Genomic DNA, 12,886 nt, shown 5'->3' with positions numbered 1-12,886 from the left:
CCTCTATTATAAAATATCTTTGTAAATACAGTATTTCAGATCTATTTTATGCTTCTTTATATTTATTATTTGTGTGTCTTTTTTAGGTTTACTGTATTGCTTCTTGTATCCAAGCACCTTCGAGTACTGCAGAAAGGCGCTATAAGATATAAGATATAAGATATAAGATATAAGATATAAGATATACTGTTATTATTGTTATTGAAGTAATAGTCAGTGCTTGTTGGCAGCATGTTTGTTGCATTTAATACATTTACAACATTTTTCAGAGCTGATCTACAAAGAGGTGATGAATTTTGAGGAAAGAACGAAGAATGGCGTAGTGAAGGGACAGCCTTCACCTTCAGGTACTCTCAGTGCATAAGCCTAATCGCTCTGTAAGTCAATTTATTATATAACTTTACTGGAGTTACCCCCACCCCTCCGAATTTGACACACACCCCATCGTCGTGTTGTCGTCATTCGTCTCTCGTTAACTGTGGTGTCGTGTCTGGTTGGTGTCACCGTGGCTCACTGACGAGGCTAATTTGTTGTGCAGAATGTGTTTGCTGTGTGCTGTTATGATGGTGGATGTCGTATTATGCAGAACGCTTAACTTGGGTACTTTGGGGGCTCCGTTGTGGCATAGCGTCGACGAGACTGAATGCTCGGGATGTAACCTGTAAGCGCAGTTGTGCCAGGTAGCCGGTGATACTTACATGTTTATTGATTGGTTTTTGTCTGGCGTTAAAACGTCACACTTTATTTGACGGTCCTTGAACTCACCACAGTTCTTTGCTGTGTGATGAAAAAGTGAAACTTGTACCGTGGTGCCTCGGTTTTCGTTCCAAAAGCTCAGACGAAAGCCGAAACGTACGAAAATCAAAGCAATTTTCCCCACAGGGAATAATGTAAATCCAATGAATCCATTCCGGACACCAAAAAATATAAACAAAAATATATTTTGTGGGGAATAGTTATAGTTCTACATGCAGAAAACGATAACAAATAATGATAAAATACCTTTATTTTATCGTGTACCTTTATTGAAGACTCTTGTTGGAGAAAACGGCGATGAGCAGAGAGGGAGGAGTGGATCCGCATGACATTAGCTTCCTTGACGTCTTCTTTCCCGTACACGTGGATGCCGTCTTCGTACTTGGCGATCACCTCTTTCTTGAATGCTACCGTGTGTCTCGCCTTCCTTATCCAAGTGCTGGCACTGGCACCCTTCTTTGGCCCCATGGCGGGTTATTTAGCAGTTGCATTCAGTAAAAAAAAAATGCAGTCGATTCCTCGTAACGATACAGTCCAGGGAAAACAGACTAGTTGGTTACGTGCGGTATTGCACGAAAAACAAGACAGTGTGGGGAAATTTGGGTCGAATAGGGAATCGTACAAAAGCTGGGGGGTTGGAGAACTGAAATCTGCCTTTCTCCGACGCTGCCACAGGTAGACGTGTATTTTTCTCTCTTCTATCACCTCCCCAGGTGCTCTTCAAGCGTACGGTGGCCTGCTAGATTGTCCTTATCATTATTAAAGTTAGCACTAAGCTCCGTAATGTTGTACAAATATTGATCTCTTCACGCCGATGCTGATACTACACTTGATATCGATATTATAGATATTTGGATGGATCTGCTTCCCCTCTACTTTCGACGGCAGGGGTCACGGGCTACATTGGGTTAAAAAATTGGGCAGGGGTGGCATCAAGAACAACGACATACTCGCTCACCGGGCAATGAAACGTAAACACAACACATCCACAGCAAGTAAACGCATCACATAAATCCACTACTGTGATAAACAACAACTAAGCGCTAAAAGGCCCACAAGGCATGCTGGGTAGTCCAGCTGCAACAACATAGAGTATTTTAACTCCTTCGTTGAATTCTCTGACGACCTCCTCGACATATTTTGCAATCTAACAAAAAGACAAGGCAAAATGTTGGGAGGAAGAGCACCACAAGCTACCCAGCATGCCTTGCGGCGGGAATATATGGGTGGGTTTTTTTTGCATGCGTATTGCACGTAGATATTTGTTAGTATGCCCACAGGGTGCAGTAGGCAGGTTACTTTGTGCGTCGTGTGTGTTGACGTGTTGTGTTGTTTGGATGCCTTTTTTGTACAAACTATTTTGGCGACCCAAGCGTGCCACAACAGCACTGCAAGTCATGTTGCGGGCTACACTTCCCATGTTAAAGGTTTAAAAAAAGGAATTTGGAAATGCCCGGTGGGCCGGATTAAGACGCCCGCGGGCTGCAGTTTGCTGTTTTACGGGAACCCACTGGACCCAAGTGATTGGTGATGTGTCCTCGTCCCCGTCTTCGCCTTGTTGTGCTGTTTTTAACCCTTTTGTGTGCGCACAATTTGAAAAATGTCTTCTCCCGTCAACTCTGGTACGTTGTAACCCCCCCGCCGCTGTTGATTCCCTTAGCACAGGTGCAGCCGTGAACAGCAGCGAGAGCCTCCCTCCGTCCTCGTCCATCAACGACATCTCGTCCATGTCCACCGACCAGACCCTGGCCTCAGACACCGACAGCAGCCTGGAGACCTCGGCGGGACCCCTGGGGTGCTGCAGGTGACTAGCCGCCTGCCTGCGCAACCCCGCCTTCTTCCGCCGTTAAAAGAAGGAAAAACGGGGGAGAGCGTCTCTTTAAAAAAAAGAAAAAAAGTGAAACAATCAATATGAAACGATGAAGCCTGCGCGTTGTCATGCTGAAAACAACATTGGTATTTAAAGTGAACAGATATACTCTGATGTCCATGATCCTCTAGTTGCTTTGCTTATATTACGTCTGGCGCCCCGATGCTGTAGACTGGCTGCTAGGAAACCCACACCAACCCAATCTCCTACAAAAAAAGAAGCATTTAACCCAAGGGTGTCCACATCTGTCCACCGAGGTCCTCATACTACAAAACATCATTTTCAGCCATGTTGATATTGCAAGACGCTGCACACGACACGTTCGCCAAACCTGCTGACAAAAAACGGGACAGGGGAGTCTGAATTAGAATGTTTTGCAGAGTTCAATCATAAAAAACATGATACAAAAACATAACCCTTGCACTCACAAAACATTCACGTCAGTGATGACAGCAGTGACGATTGGACGCCACATGATTTGTCGACATCAGCACATAATTAGCATCACCGCCTGGCTGCTCGCTTTGCAGCTGGCGGGTGTTGGAAGCAAAACGGAAGGCGTTCAGAGCGCTTCCCGCGCCGAATAACGCGTGTGATGGTGGTGGACACCAAAGGTTATCCATGCAGCAGATCAATAATATTGATTTATTTCACTATCAGGTATTAAATCATCAATTACAAGTTCCATTTCACCTACGGCCAACGATTTGTAAATACACATAGAAGAGAAGATCCTTGCAAAGATCTCTGCAGGTTCGGCGCACGTGTCATGTACCTGCGAGGTGACGCCGTGTATTATTTCAACGTTTCCTCACTACTTTCACGCAATTCTTCTTTCATTGTTTTGTGTCGATTAATAAAACACCCCTGATTGAAACGCTCTGTGGCGGGGCGCGCCGCTTTCACGCTCCCCCTCCTTTACCACATGACGGTGCCCTTGTCATGTGACTTCTCCCCCATCACGTCACCTCTCTGCGGTAGTATAGCCAAAAACAAACCTGTGTGTGTGTGTGAGTGTGTGTTTTTAAACGCAGCTATTGTAAATATGTACAGCCGAAAGACACGCAAAGCGGGACTAACGGCCAGTATGTTCTCTGGAAGCTTCTTATTTTTGGAGTCTTTTTTTCGACGACGAGTGCGAGTGCCACTTGCCACGCGCTCGCCAGCCGATGCATGATGATTGACATTTGGGGAACGTCGCCACAGTATATTTGAAAAGTGTTGTCACGCAAACCAACGCAGCTACACGGCGACAATTCACAGCTGACTGGGGTGGGGGGGAAAGTGTGCTTTGTGCGCAATACCGCTTTGATTTCGGCTTCTCCTCGCGTCATGTGGCCCTTAAAAGGACGTAAAACATGTTTTTCAAGTAGCGATGCCAGCAGAAGGGGAACAGGAAGCGGAAGCCGCCATCGCAACTGTCGCGTAATACTCATTTCATGTGCTGGAGTCTTAGTCCACCGCTCGCCGTTTTTTAACGAATACAGTCCTTCATCATTTGTTGGGGGGGGTTCGAGGGCTTTAGTGCTGCAGCTATGAATCCAGCAGAGGGCGCTGTCTCACAGGACGTGATGTCCACGCTGCCTTTGAACGGAAACAACGCACACCTCCGCCAAGGCTCACTCAACTGGTGGCCCGTGGGAGCAAAGCACTCCTCAGTATATAGAGGATCTTTGACTGGTGTTTTTGCAGTATGTCGCTAAAATAATAGAACAGCGCTCCTGTCTCATAGACAATCTTTGACTAGCAGCCCCTTTAAAAAGTGCTCCTGTCATTTAGAGGATCTTTGACTCTTTGAGATATGTCTTTAAAACAGCAGAGTGCTCGTGTCCAATAGAGGATCTTGGATTAGCATTTTTGCCAGTAGATCCTTAAAACAACAGAGCACTGTCATGTAGAGGATCTTTGACTTTTTTGCAGCCCAGCAGAGGACTCCTGTCATATAGAGGATCTTTGACCAGGGTTTTTTTTTTGTTTTTTTTTTGTGTGTTATTATTTTTGCAGTGCATCCTTAAAAACAGCAGAGCACTCCTGTCATAGAAGATCTATGACTTGTGGTACATTTTTAAAAACAGCATAGTACTCCTGTCAAACAGAGGATCTTTGACTAGCGTTTGTTTTTATGTTTTTTTATTTTCAGTACTTCCTTAAAATCAGCAGAGCACTCCTGTCCAATAGAGGATCTTTGACTAGTGGTTTTTTTTTGCGTGTGTGTGAGTATGTATTTAAAAACAGCAGCACACTCCTGTCACACAGAGGATCTTTGACTAGTGTTTTGGATTTTTTGCAGTGCGTCCTTAAAGCAGCAGTGTCCAATAGGGGATATTTAACTCACTTTTCATTATTACTTTTTGGGAATCCATCCTTAAAAACAGCAGAGTGACATAGAGGATCTGAATGTGATGTTTTTGCTAACATCCGGGCCTTGGCGGAGGTCCGGCTGTACTGCATCTCACCCAAACGGAATGTTGGCGTAAGACTTCAGCACAGACCGCCTGTTCTGTTGAGCACATTGTTAAGTTTATTTAGTGGATGGCAATGGCAAGTGCCTTTTGGTAGGATATAGAGTTTGAACCTGCACACGTCACATGACTTATTTTGCCTTAAAAACCATCTCCCCCCCCGCCCCCAAAGCAAATCTTGGGAACATGTCACAGCTTTCGTTTCTAAATGTGATTTTTAAAAGCGTCTTCGCATGGCTTCACACAAACGTGCATATTTTAAACTGCCGATATTCGTCGCAAAACTGAAACGTATAAATCAAAGTCAAAATAGTCCCATAACAGCCCTCCATCTTCATGTAGGACACCCACCTGCAGTACCCTGGAGGGCCTAAGGGGGGGGTGTCTCCAGAATAAGCTACAATAAACTCGGTGTTGCATTCAGGGTCTGGTCAGGGCAATCTTTTCTCGTTCTCTTTAAACAGGGTGCAACTTTGACTTCTGTGTACATGTTGACCAATACTGTCCTCGCTGAGGCTCTTTTTTGTGACTGCAAACACACTTGCTGCACTCTGAAGGACGTTTGCAACACTTTTCTTATTGTATCCTCACATCATCTGGTTATTAGGGGCAAACACTGGACTATATTTGTGTTTTTCTTTGCCTTGAAGGCTCACTTTTCACTTTGTTATTGTCCTTTCCCCCCCTCCAAAATGGCGTAATTATAAAATCAACGGAATACCATAGCCTCCGTAAGGTGCATTTAATTACATTTACTCACATTTTAAATAGACTTTTATTTCATATTTGTTGTATTTTTTTTTTATTTTAAAAACAGTCACGAAATTGTACGAAATGTTTTATTTTAAATAATTCACTTCCATAATTTATATTTTATTTTTGTGGTGGGGGACTTATTAAGGAAAATATAATCCTCCTTTGTATATTCTCAAACGGGCCGTATTTTCAAAATGTTATTTTTAGAACTTGCCACAGTAAAAACAAAACAAGCTTTTCAGTTCAGTGACATATTTTTAATTTAATACCATTTTTTTTAAGGTTTATTCTCTTTTTCTTTTCTCAGATTTCATAATTTGTATTTCTGTATTTATTAAAAATTAAAAAAAATTACACTTAACATTTCCACACTTAAATACATTTGAATAATTAATTAATTTGAAATCATGAATTGATTTTGGATAAAACAAACAAACAGAAGTTGTGTTGTATTATCTTTTCTATCATTTCATCTGACCCGCCATGATGAACATCTTGGATATAAAAAGCCCCCGAAACACAAGTACATTTCATTCTATTTGCTTATTTCATCTTTGTATTTCTTTTAATTTATCATATTGTATTTTGAAAAAACAATAATAATAATAGTTTTTCACATTATGTATTTTATTGTATATAATTTTGGCAACAAGTTGTGTTATATTAAAGCAGGGATGGGAAACCTGTGGCCCACGGGCCATAAACAGCCCACCAAAATATTTGAGTCGTTATTAAAAAACAACTAAAATGTAACATTTAATCCAGAACTGATCAAAGTAGACTAAATAACATCGTTGCATCATATATTTGATTCAATGTTCCCACCCCTGCTTTAAATCAAAGGGTCCTTTTCCGACACAAACAGCTGTCAAGTGAATGTAAAGTAGGAGCCAATCGTGTGTCATTGATTTGAAATAAAGCAGCAAGTCAACACAATGTGTCCTGAAATGAAAAGATCTGAACTTGTGCTGATTTTTCTTTCAAATCCTCCTTTTTGAATGTCAACTTGAAGTCGTGTTCAGGGTGTAGACCCACGCTCTTGTAAATACCAACAAGCCATCAATGCAATAAAGACACAGGGAGGCCCGCCGATGCAACCAACGACGACAACCCTGTATAGCTCATCTGATATCAGGCGATGTTCTTCTCCCATTTCACCCCTTTTCTGTTTCTTCTTCCTTTACTTTCTGCCGTTTCCGTCATGAAACATGTTTCATGCTGATTTTAAAAAGCTTCAGGCAAAAAATCCGAATCAATTGCAAATGATTAAAAGATAAAATAGAAAAAAAAAACATGAGAGCTGTTACTCCAAACACATTTTAAAGGAACTGTGTATGTAAAAAATAAAAATAGTACATGTATGTGATTGAAAATAAACAAAATCTTTGATCTTGGATGAATGTGTGTTGTGTGTTGATTTTCTTTTCAGGAAATCCAGGGAAGATAATATCACTGTTATAATAATATAATATAATATATAAAATATAATGTGTTGTCATTGACTGATACTTAAATGTGTTTGATGATCTGAAACATTGAATATGTTGCTGTTCTTACACATCAGTGACACGTTGAAATCACAGATTAAAATGACACTTGTCCTTGTTTCAATGCATTTTTATTCATGTTATCATTTGCATGAGTATCAAGTATCGCATCGTGGATTATTCCACAGTCCTCGGCCTCTCACCACCACTCAAGTCTCTGGGTGTTGCCGCACAATAAATGAGAGGTACGTGAGACCCGTGCCCCTGAATGGGGGACACGGCTTTATTTCTTAGCTTGCCCCACGTGCACATTCCAAAGGTCCTGCAATGACCAGCAGCAGGTTGAAATGAGACGACGACATGTGGCCTTTTTACACATGGCATTTGGTTTCAAGCTAAACACAGACTACTTTAGAAAGTTGGCATTGTCCATTTGCAGCCACTCCTCATACAGCAGGGTCTCCCAAACTGAAGGTGAGATCACATCAGGCAAGGAGGTGCTTATCATTAATAATATGACATTTCTATTGTGAGCATGCATGCGCTCATGCACGAGCGATGACATCGACCATGAGCTGCGACTGTGTGGATTATGTTGAGTCTTTCTGCTGTTTGTACTACGTAAGGCGGTTGCGGTCATTAATAACTGTCAAGAGGAGCGTTCATTACTCGTGCACGCGCGATCAAGCGTGCCTTGGACTTCAACTTTGTGGATTATTTCCAGTGGCGAGCGCAGCGATCGCACGACACATCCGCATTGCGCATGTGCTCGTGCGTGAAGTGTACCGTGGCCTTTGACTTTTTGGGTTATTTTGAATCTTTCTGTTTGTTTCTACCATGCATGAATTCAGACCTGGTGGGAGGAGCGCTTGCGGTAATTACATGAGATGCATTGCACGGCGCGGATTACCTTTGACTTTGCGGCTTATTCCATATATTTCTAAGTGGGGGTTGTTATTAATAACCGGCGGGGGGAGTGACTGAAATGCCATCATGTGGCAGGCATGTAGCGTGAGCGCGTGTGAGCCAGCGTACGTTGGACTTTGTGGCTCATTTCAAACTGTTTTGTTTATTTCTATGATGCAAGGTGGTGGTTATCGTTCATAACTGGCGGGAGGGGGAATCACATGACATGACGTGTGCGTCGCATGTGCTCATGAGTGAACCATCTTACCTTGGACTTGAATGGATTACTTTTGGAGTCTGTCTTTCTGTTACGCGAGGTGGTGGTTATCACGAATAACTTGGCGGGAGGAGCAACCTCAGTGATGACATGACAAAAAAGTTTGGGAAACCCCACCTTAGACATTCACTCACGCACACCTTGCTACACAACTGCTGCTGTTGTCCCTGCTTTTCACAGTATCAACCCGCTAACCCTGCATGCCGCATAGGATCCCAACGACGGGAAGTACCAGGTGGATTCATCGTACGCCGGTAAGCTCCGTATCCGTTTTTTTTTACGTGCCACCTCTCATCCTCAGCGTTTATCTACATCATTTATTTACAGCAGGTTTTTTTTCCCATTTTTGTTTGGTCATAAACCCGATGCACACGCACGTGAACACTCAACAAACATGTAAGTGCAAAGACGTATACAGTGTGAACACACACACACACACACACACACAACATGAATAACTCTTTTAAATAGCACATAAACATTTACAGTATGTATGCATTCATTTCTCTTTATACATAAGACGCATTTCCCCATTTATGTACATGAGCATAATACAGAGGATTAGTTTTTTTGGTAAATAAGGTGTTGATTCTCAGTCAGCACCTTCTTATTCCACTTTTGGAGGACTGAGAAAACGCCTTCCCTTCGAGGAGCGTCATGAATGATAGTCGAGTGTTCTGGAGGCTTTAAATAGTGTATTTACACTCCGTCTCACCCTCACATCACTCCAGGTGATGTCTTCATTTCCATTGACAACAAAGCCTATTCCCTCCGCTAGCTACACTCGCTGACAACGTAACACGTAACAACGTAACAACCCAGAGATTCGACAGGCGTGATTCAACCGCAGCTACGGCGGCAGAAGCGTTGCTAAGCACGCTAACGCTGGGCACCATTTTAGAAAGTGTTGTTTTTGCATTTCAACTGGACGGAAACTTACGACGGCCACACTGAAAAAAATCTATATATGTGAGATTTCGAGAATAAAAGTCACGAATTTAGGAGACTAAACTCGTAATTTTACGTTTCCTCGTGTCACACGTGTCAGAGGGAAAATAGAGCATAGTTCTTCAGGATGAAGGAAACAGCACAACAGAGCAGTTGAGCACAAACAGATTAGCATTAGCATTAGCATCATCTCACTTCCGCCTTCCTTACCCCGCGCCCTCCACATAAGCCCCCCTTTTCATAGCTGTCTCAGGCAATGCCTGTTACGACCTTGATTCTCGTCAAAGTACAAATTTTCTCGTAAATTTACGACTCTATTCTCGAAATCTCTGATTACTTTAATACAAGTACTCCGTCGTAACAGGCGTTGCCTGGGACAGCTATGAAAACGGGGTCAAAGACTTTTTTTTTTTCTCGTAAATTTACTTTTTCACTTTTTTCTGGTTCATTTATGAGAAAAAATGTACGAGAAAAAAAGTCATAATATTACCTCTGACCCCGTTTTCATCGCTGTCCCACTCCTGTTACGACGGAGTATTAAAATAATTTAGTTTTCGACAATAAAGTTGTAAATTTACGAGGAAAAACTCGTACATTAACGAGAATAAACTCGTACATTTACGAGAATAAAAGCCGTAACTTTATGTTATAGGCGTTGCCTAGGACAGCTATGAAAACGGGGTCAAAGACTTTTATTCTCGTAAATTTACTTTTTCCCTTTTTTCTGCTAAATTTACGAGAAAAAATGTACGAGAAAAAAGTAATAATACTACCTTAGACCCTGTTTTCATAGCTGTCCCACGCCTGTCACGACAGAGTATTCAAATAATTTAGTTTTCGACAATAAAGTTGTAAATTTACGAGGAAAAACTCCTACATTTACGGGAATAAAATCGTAAATTTACGAGAATAAACTCGTAGATTTACGAGAATAAAAGTCGGAACTTTATCTTACAGGCATTGCCTGAGACAGCTATGAAAAGGGGACTCGTGTGGAGGGGGCGGGGTAAGGAAGGCGGAAGTGAGATGATGCTAATGCTAATCTGTTTGTGCTCAACTGCTCTGTGTTGCTGTCGTGTGATAAATAAGAGCTTGCCTGAAGCAAGAGGAAAGTTTCCTTCCTTCCTTCCTTCCTTCCTTCTTTCCTGAAGAACTATGCTCTATTTCCCCTCTGACACGTAATATTACGACTTCATCCTCGTAAATTACAACTTTTTTTCTCGTAAATTTCCGACTTTTATTCTTCAAATCTCAGTTGATGTTTTTTTTTCCAGTGTGGCGTTCATACTCCGTCGTAGAACCTCGCCGGAAAGTCAGCGCTAATGATTCTATTTGATGCCGGACATACGTTTTTTTCCCGAACATACAAATCCAGAAGAGGTTTGCGGACTCTAATGCTAGCACCAAAGCCACATTGATTCATTTGTGCGTTAATAAGTGCCAACGATTCCAAGAAAGAGACACAGACGCATAAAGACCGCTGCTCGGTGCTAACAGTACCTTTGATTTCTACTGCCCACTGTGGCTTCATTTAGTTTCTTGCTGCCTGTGTGGCTTATTCAATGTTGCACGCATGTTGTTACCAATTAGGTAAACAACAGCTAGGACGCACGTTAGCAAGCCGGCCTTCCAACTACTCATGTTTGCGTTTCCCGTGTATTGTATAGCTAGCAGAAGTTAAGATTCCCTGTAACGTTGCAGCGCACCTTCACTGTATCCAGATGGGGTTGCTGCGATCCGGCCGGCGGGGGTCTGTGGCGGCGGCGGCGGCAACGTTCCCCGTGGCGGTGAGATCGCTGAACGTGGAGAAAAACTGCTCCATCTCCTTCTGCAGCATGTGATTCCGCCGCTCGGCGTCGTCCTTGGCTCTCTCGGCGTTGCGCAGCTTGATCTCGGCCATGGTGTACTTCTTCCTCTCCTGGTCCAGCTCCTCGTGGAGGCTCACCATCTCCGACTCCAGGTCCAGGTTGCGCTGCTCCAAGCTATTTCCGATAAAAAGAAGAGACGGGCAGTAACATGAATCTGTTCTAGGGGGCTGAACTTCCATGAACGAAGTCAGGGGTGTCCAAACTTGTTCCACCAAGGGCCACATCGTCGAAAATGAAAGGATGCAAGGGCCACTTTGATATTTTGTAAAGCAACACGTGTAGATTTGCTCAAAAGTTATACTTCCAGAAAAGAAAGCATCCGAGCTTTGTGCCACAGGCGAAAAAGCAGATTTCTACTACAAACTTCGGTCTTTGCTCTTTTTTTCCCTCATTTTTGCAGCTTTTTAAAACATATTTCCAAATATTTCAACTTTCTTCTTAAATAATCGTCGTACACTTTCTCCTTGTAATATTATGACGTTATTCCCTAAATGTTATGGCATTCCCCCCCCCCAACCAAAATTTCCAAAACTTTATTTTGTTGACTTTTGAAAACTAACCGACTTTTTCTTTAATACTTCAACTCTATGCTACTAAAATGACATTGCGGTTAATAGTCAGAGCATAGAAAACCTGTTTACCACCTTCTACATACAGTTTTTAATATTATTAGAGCCCTCTAGGCATGAAATAACACCCCTATAGTCACACTTCCATGTATTATCACATATTATCCAATATAGCAGATATAATCACAGAAAACAAGTCATTTAAGACATAAATAAAGCCCGTGCTCGTGTGTGTGTTTCAGTAAATGTCTTACGGATGTGTGGACAGCATGTGACATCGGGCATTCAGAGTTGAGTTTTAGCTGGCGTACAAACAGCAGCGCGTGTTATTTGAACTATGATGATGATGATTATTATCATTATCATTACTGTTATTACCGTGCCTGCTGTGAGATCATTCACATGATCAAGTCTGATGCATATACATGTATTACTAGTGACACCTAGTGGCCGACGTACACTACAGTTCATCATCGTCTTTTAATGCCTTAAATTGTGTTTGTATTTTAGTCCATTTAGCCATTTTCAGCCTTAAAAATGCGTCATTTAGGCTAAGAATATGTCAAATTTGCTTAAACGTGACTTTTTTCTCTTATTATTTTGATTTTATTCTCATGAAATTACAGCAGTTTTTTCTATTTCAACTTTTCTTCCCGTAATATTCTGACTTTATTCTCACCTTCTCCTCACCTCACAATATAAAAGCTTTTTCCTCAACCTAATTAAAAAAAAAAAAAGACAACTTTATATTTCTATGTTTGGTTCTTATAATAAAATGACATGAAAACATTTTTGTTTGTTCCTTCAATAGTTCAACTTTATGCTACTAAAATGATTTGGAAATGTATTCTTATTTATTATTTTATCCTCATTATCTTATTCTAGTAAAATGATGACTTTTTCGTGTTAGATTACAACTTTTTCACGTAATATTTTGACTTTATTCTTGTGAAATTACTCCTAGTTTTGCCATTTTTGCTCTTGATT

The 12,886-nt window shown here is 41.7% G+C and overlaps 2 protein-coding genes across 12 annotated transcripts in view; one reads left to right on the top strand and one right to left on the bottom strand.

Moving 5' to 3' along the window:
- The window catches only part of mapk10 (mitogen-activated protein kinase 10), a 41,506-nt gene extending 34,266 nt beyond the window's left edge, over nt 1-7,240 (top strand). For 4 of the 7 annotated variants that reach the window (XM_054756294.1, XM_054756288.1, XM_054756287.1 and 1 more), the window contains 2 exons: nt 270-347; nt 2,422-7,240. In XM_054756294.1, coding sequence (XP_054612269.1) covers nt 270-347; nt 2,422-2,564 — 221 coding nt within the window. In that variant the 3' untranslated portion in view covers nt 2,565-7,240. Of the gene's footprint in view, nt 1-269; nt 378-2,416 lie in introns of all 7 variants that reach the window. The other 3 variants (XM_054756290.1, XM_054756291.1, XM_054756292.1) reach the window with 3 other exon arrangements.
- Nucleotides 5,954-12,886, bottom strand: part of arhgap24 (Rho GTPase activating protein 24) — a 54,715-nt gene continuing 47,782 nt past the window's right edge. For all 5 annotated transcript variants that reach the window (XM_054756283.1, XM_054756280.1, XM_054756285.1 and 2 more), the window contains one exon: nt 5,954-11,444. In XM_054756283.1, the coding sequence (XP_054612258.1) occupies nt 11,171-11,444 (274 nt within the window). In that variant the 3' untranslated portion in view covers nt 5,954-11,170. The remainder of the gene's footprint in view (nt 11,445-12,886) is intronic.

Source organism: Dunckerocampus dactyliophorus, chromosome 17 (genome assembly GCF_027744805.1).
Source record: "Dunckerocampus dactyliophorus isolate RoL2022-P2 chromosome 17, RoL_Ddac_1.1, whole genome shotgun sequence".
Classification (NCBI taxonomy): domain Eukaryota; kingdom Metazoa; phylum Chordata; class Actinopteri; order Syngnathiformes; family Syngnathidae; genus Dunckerocampus; species Dunckerocampus dactyliophorus.
The sequence above is the reverse complement of the archived record's forward strand: the minus strand, read 5'-3'. Positions and strand labels throughout refer to the sequence as shown.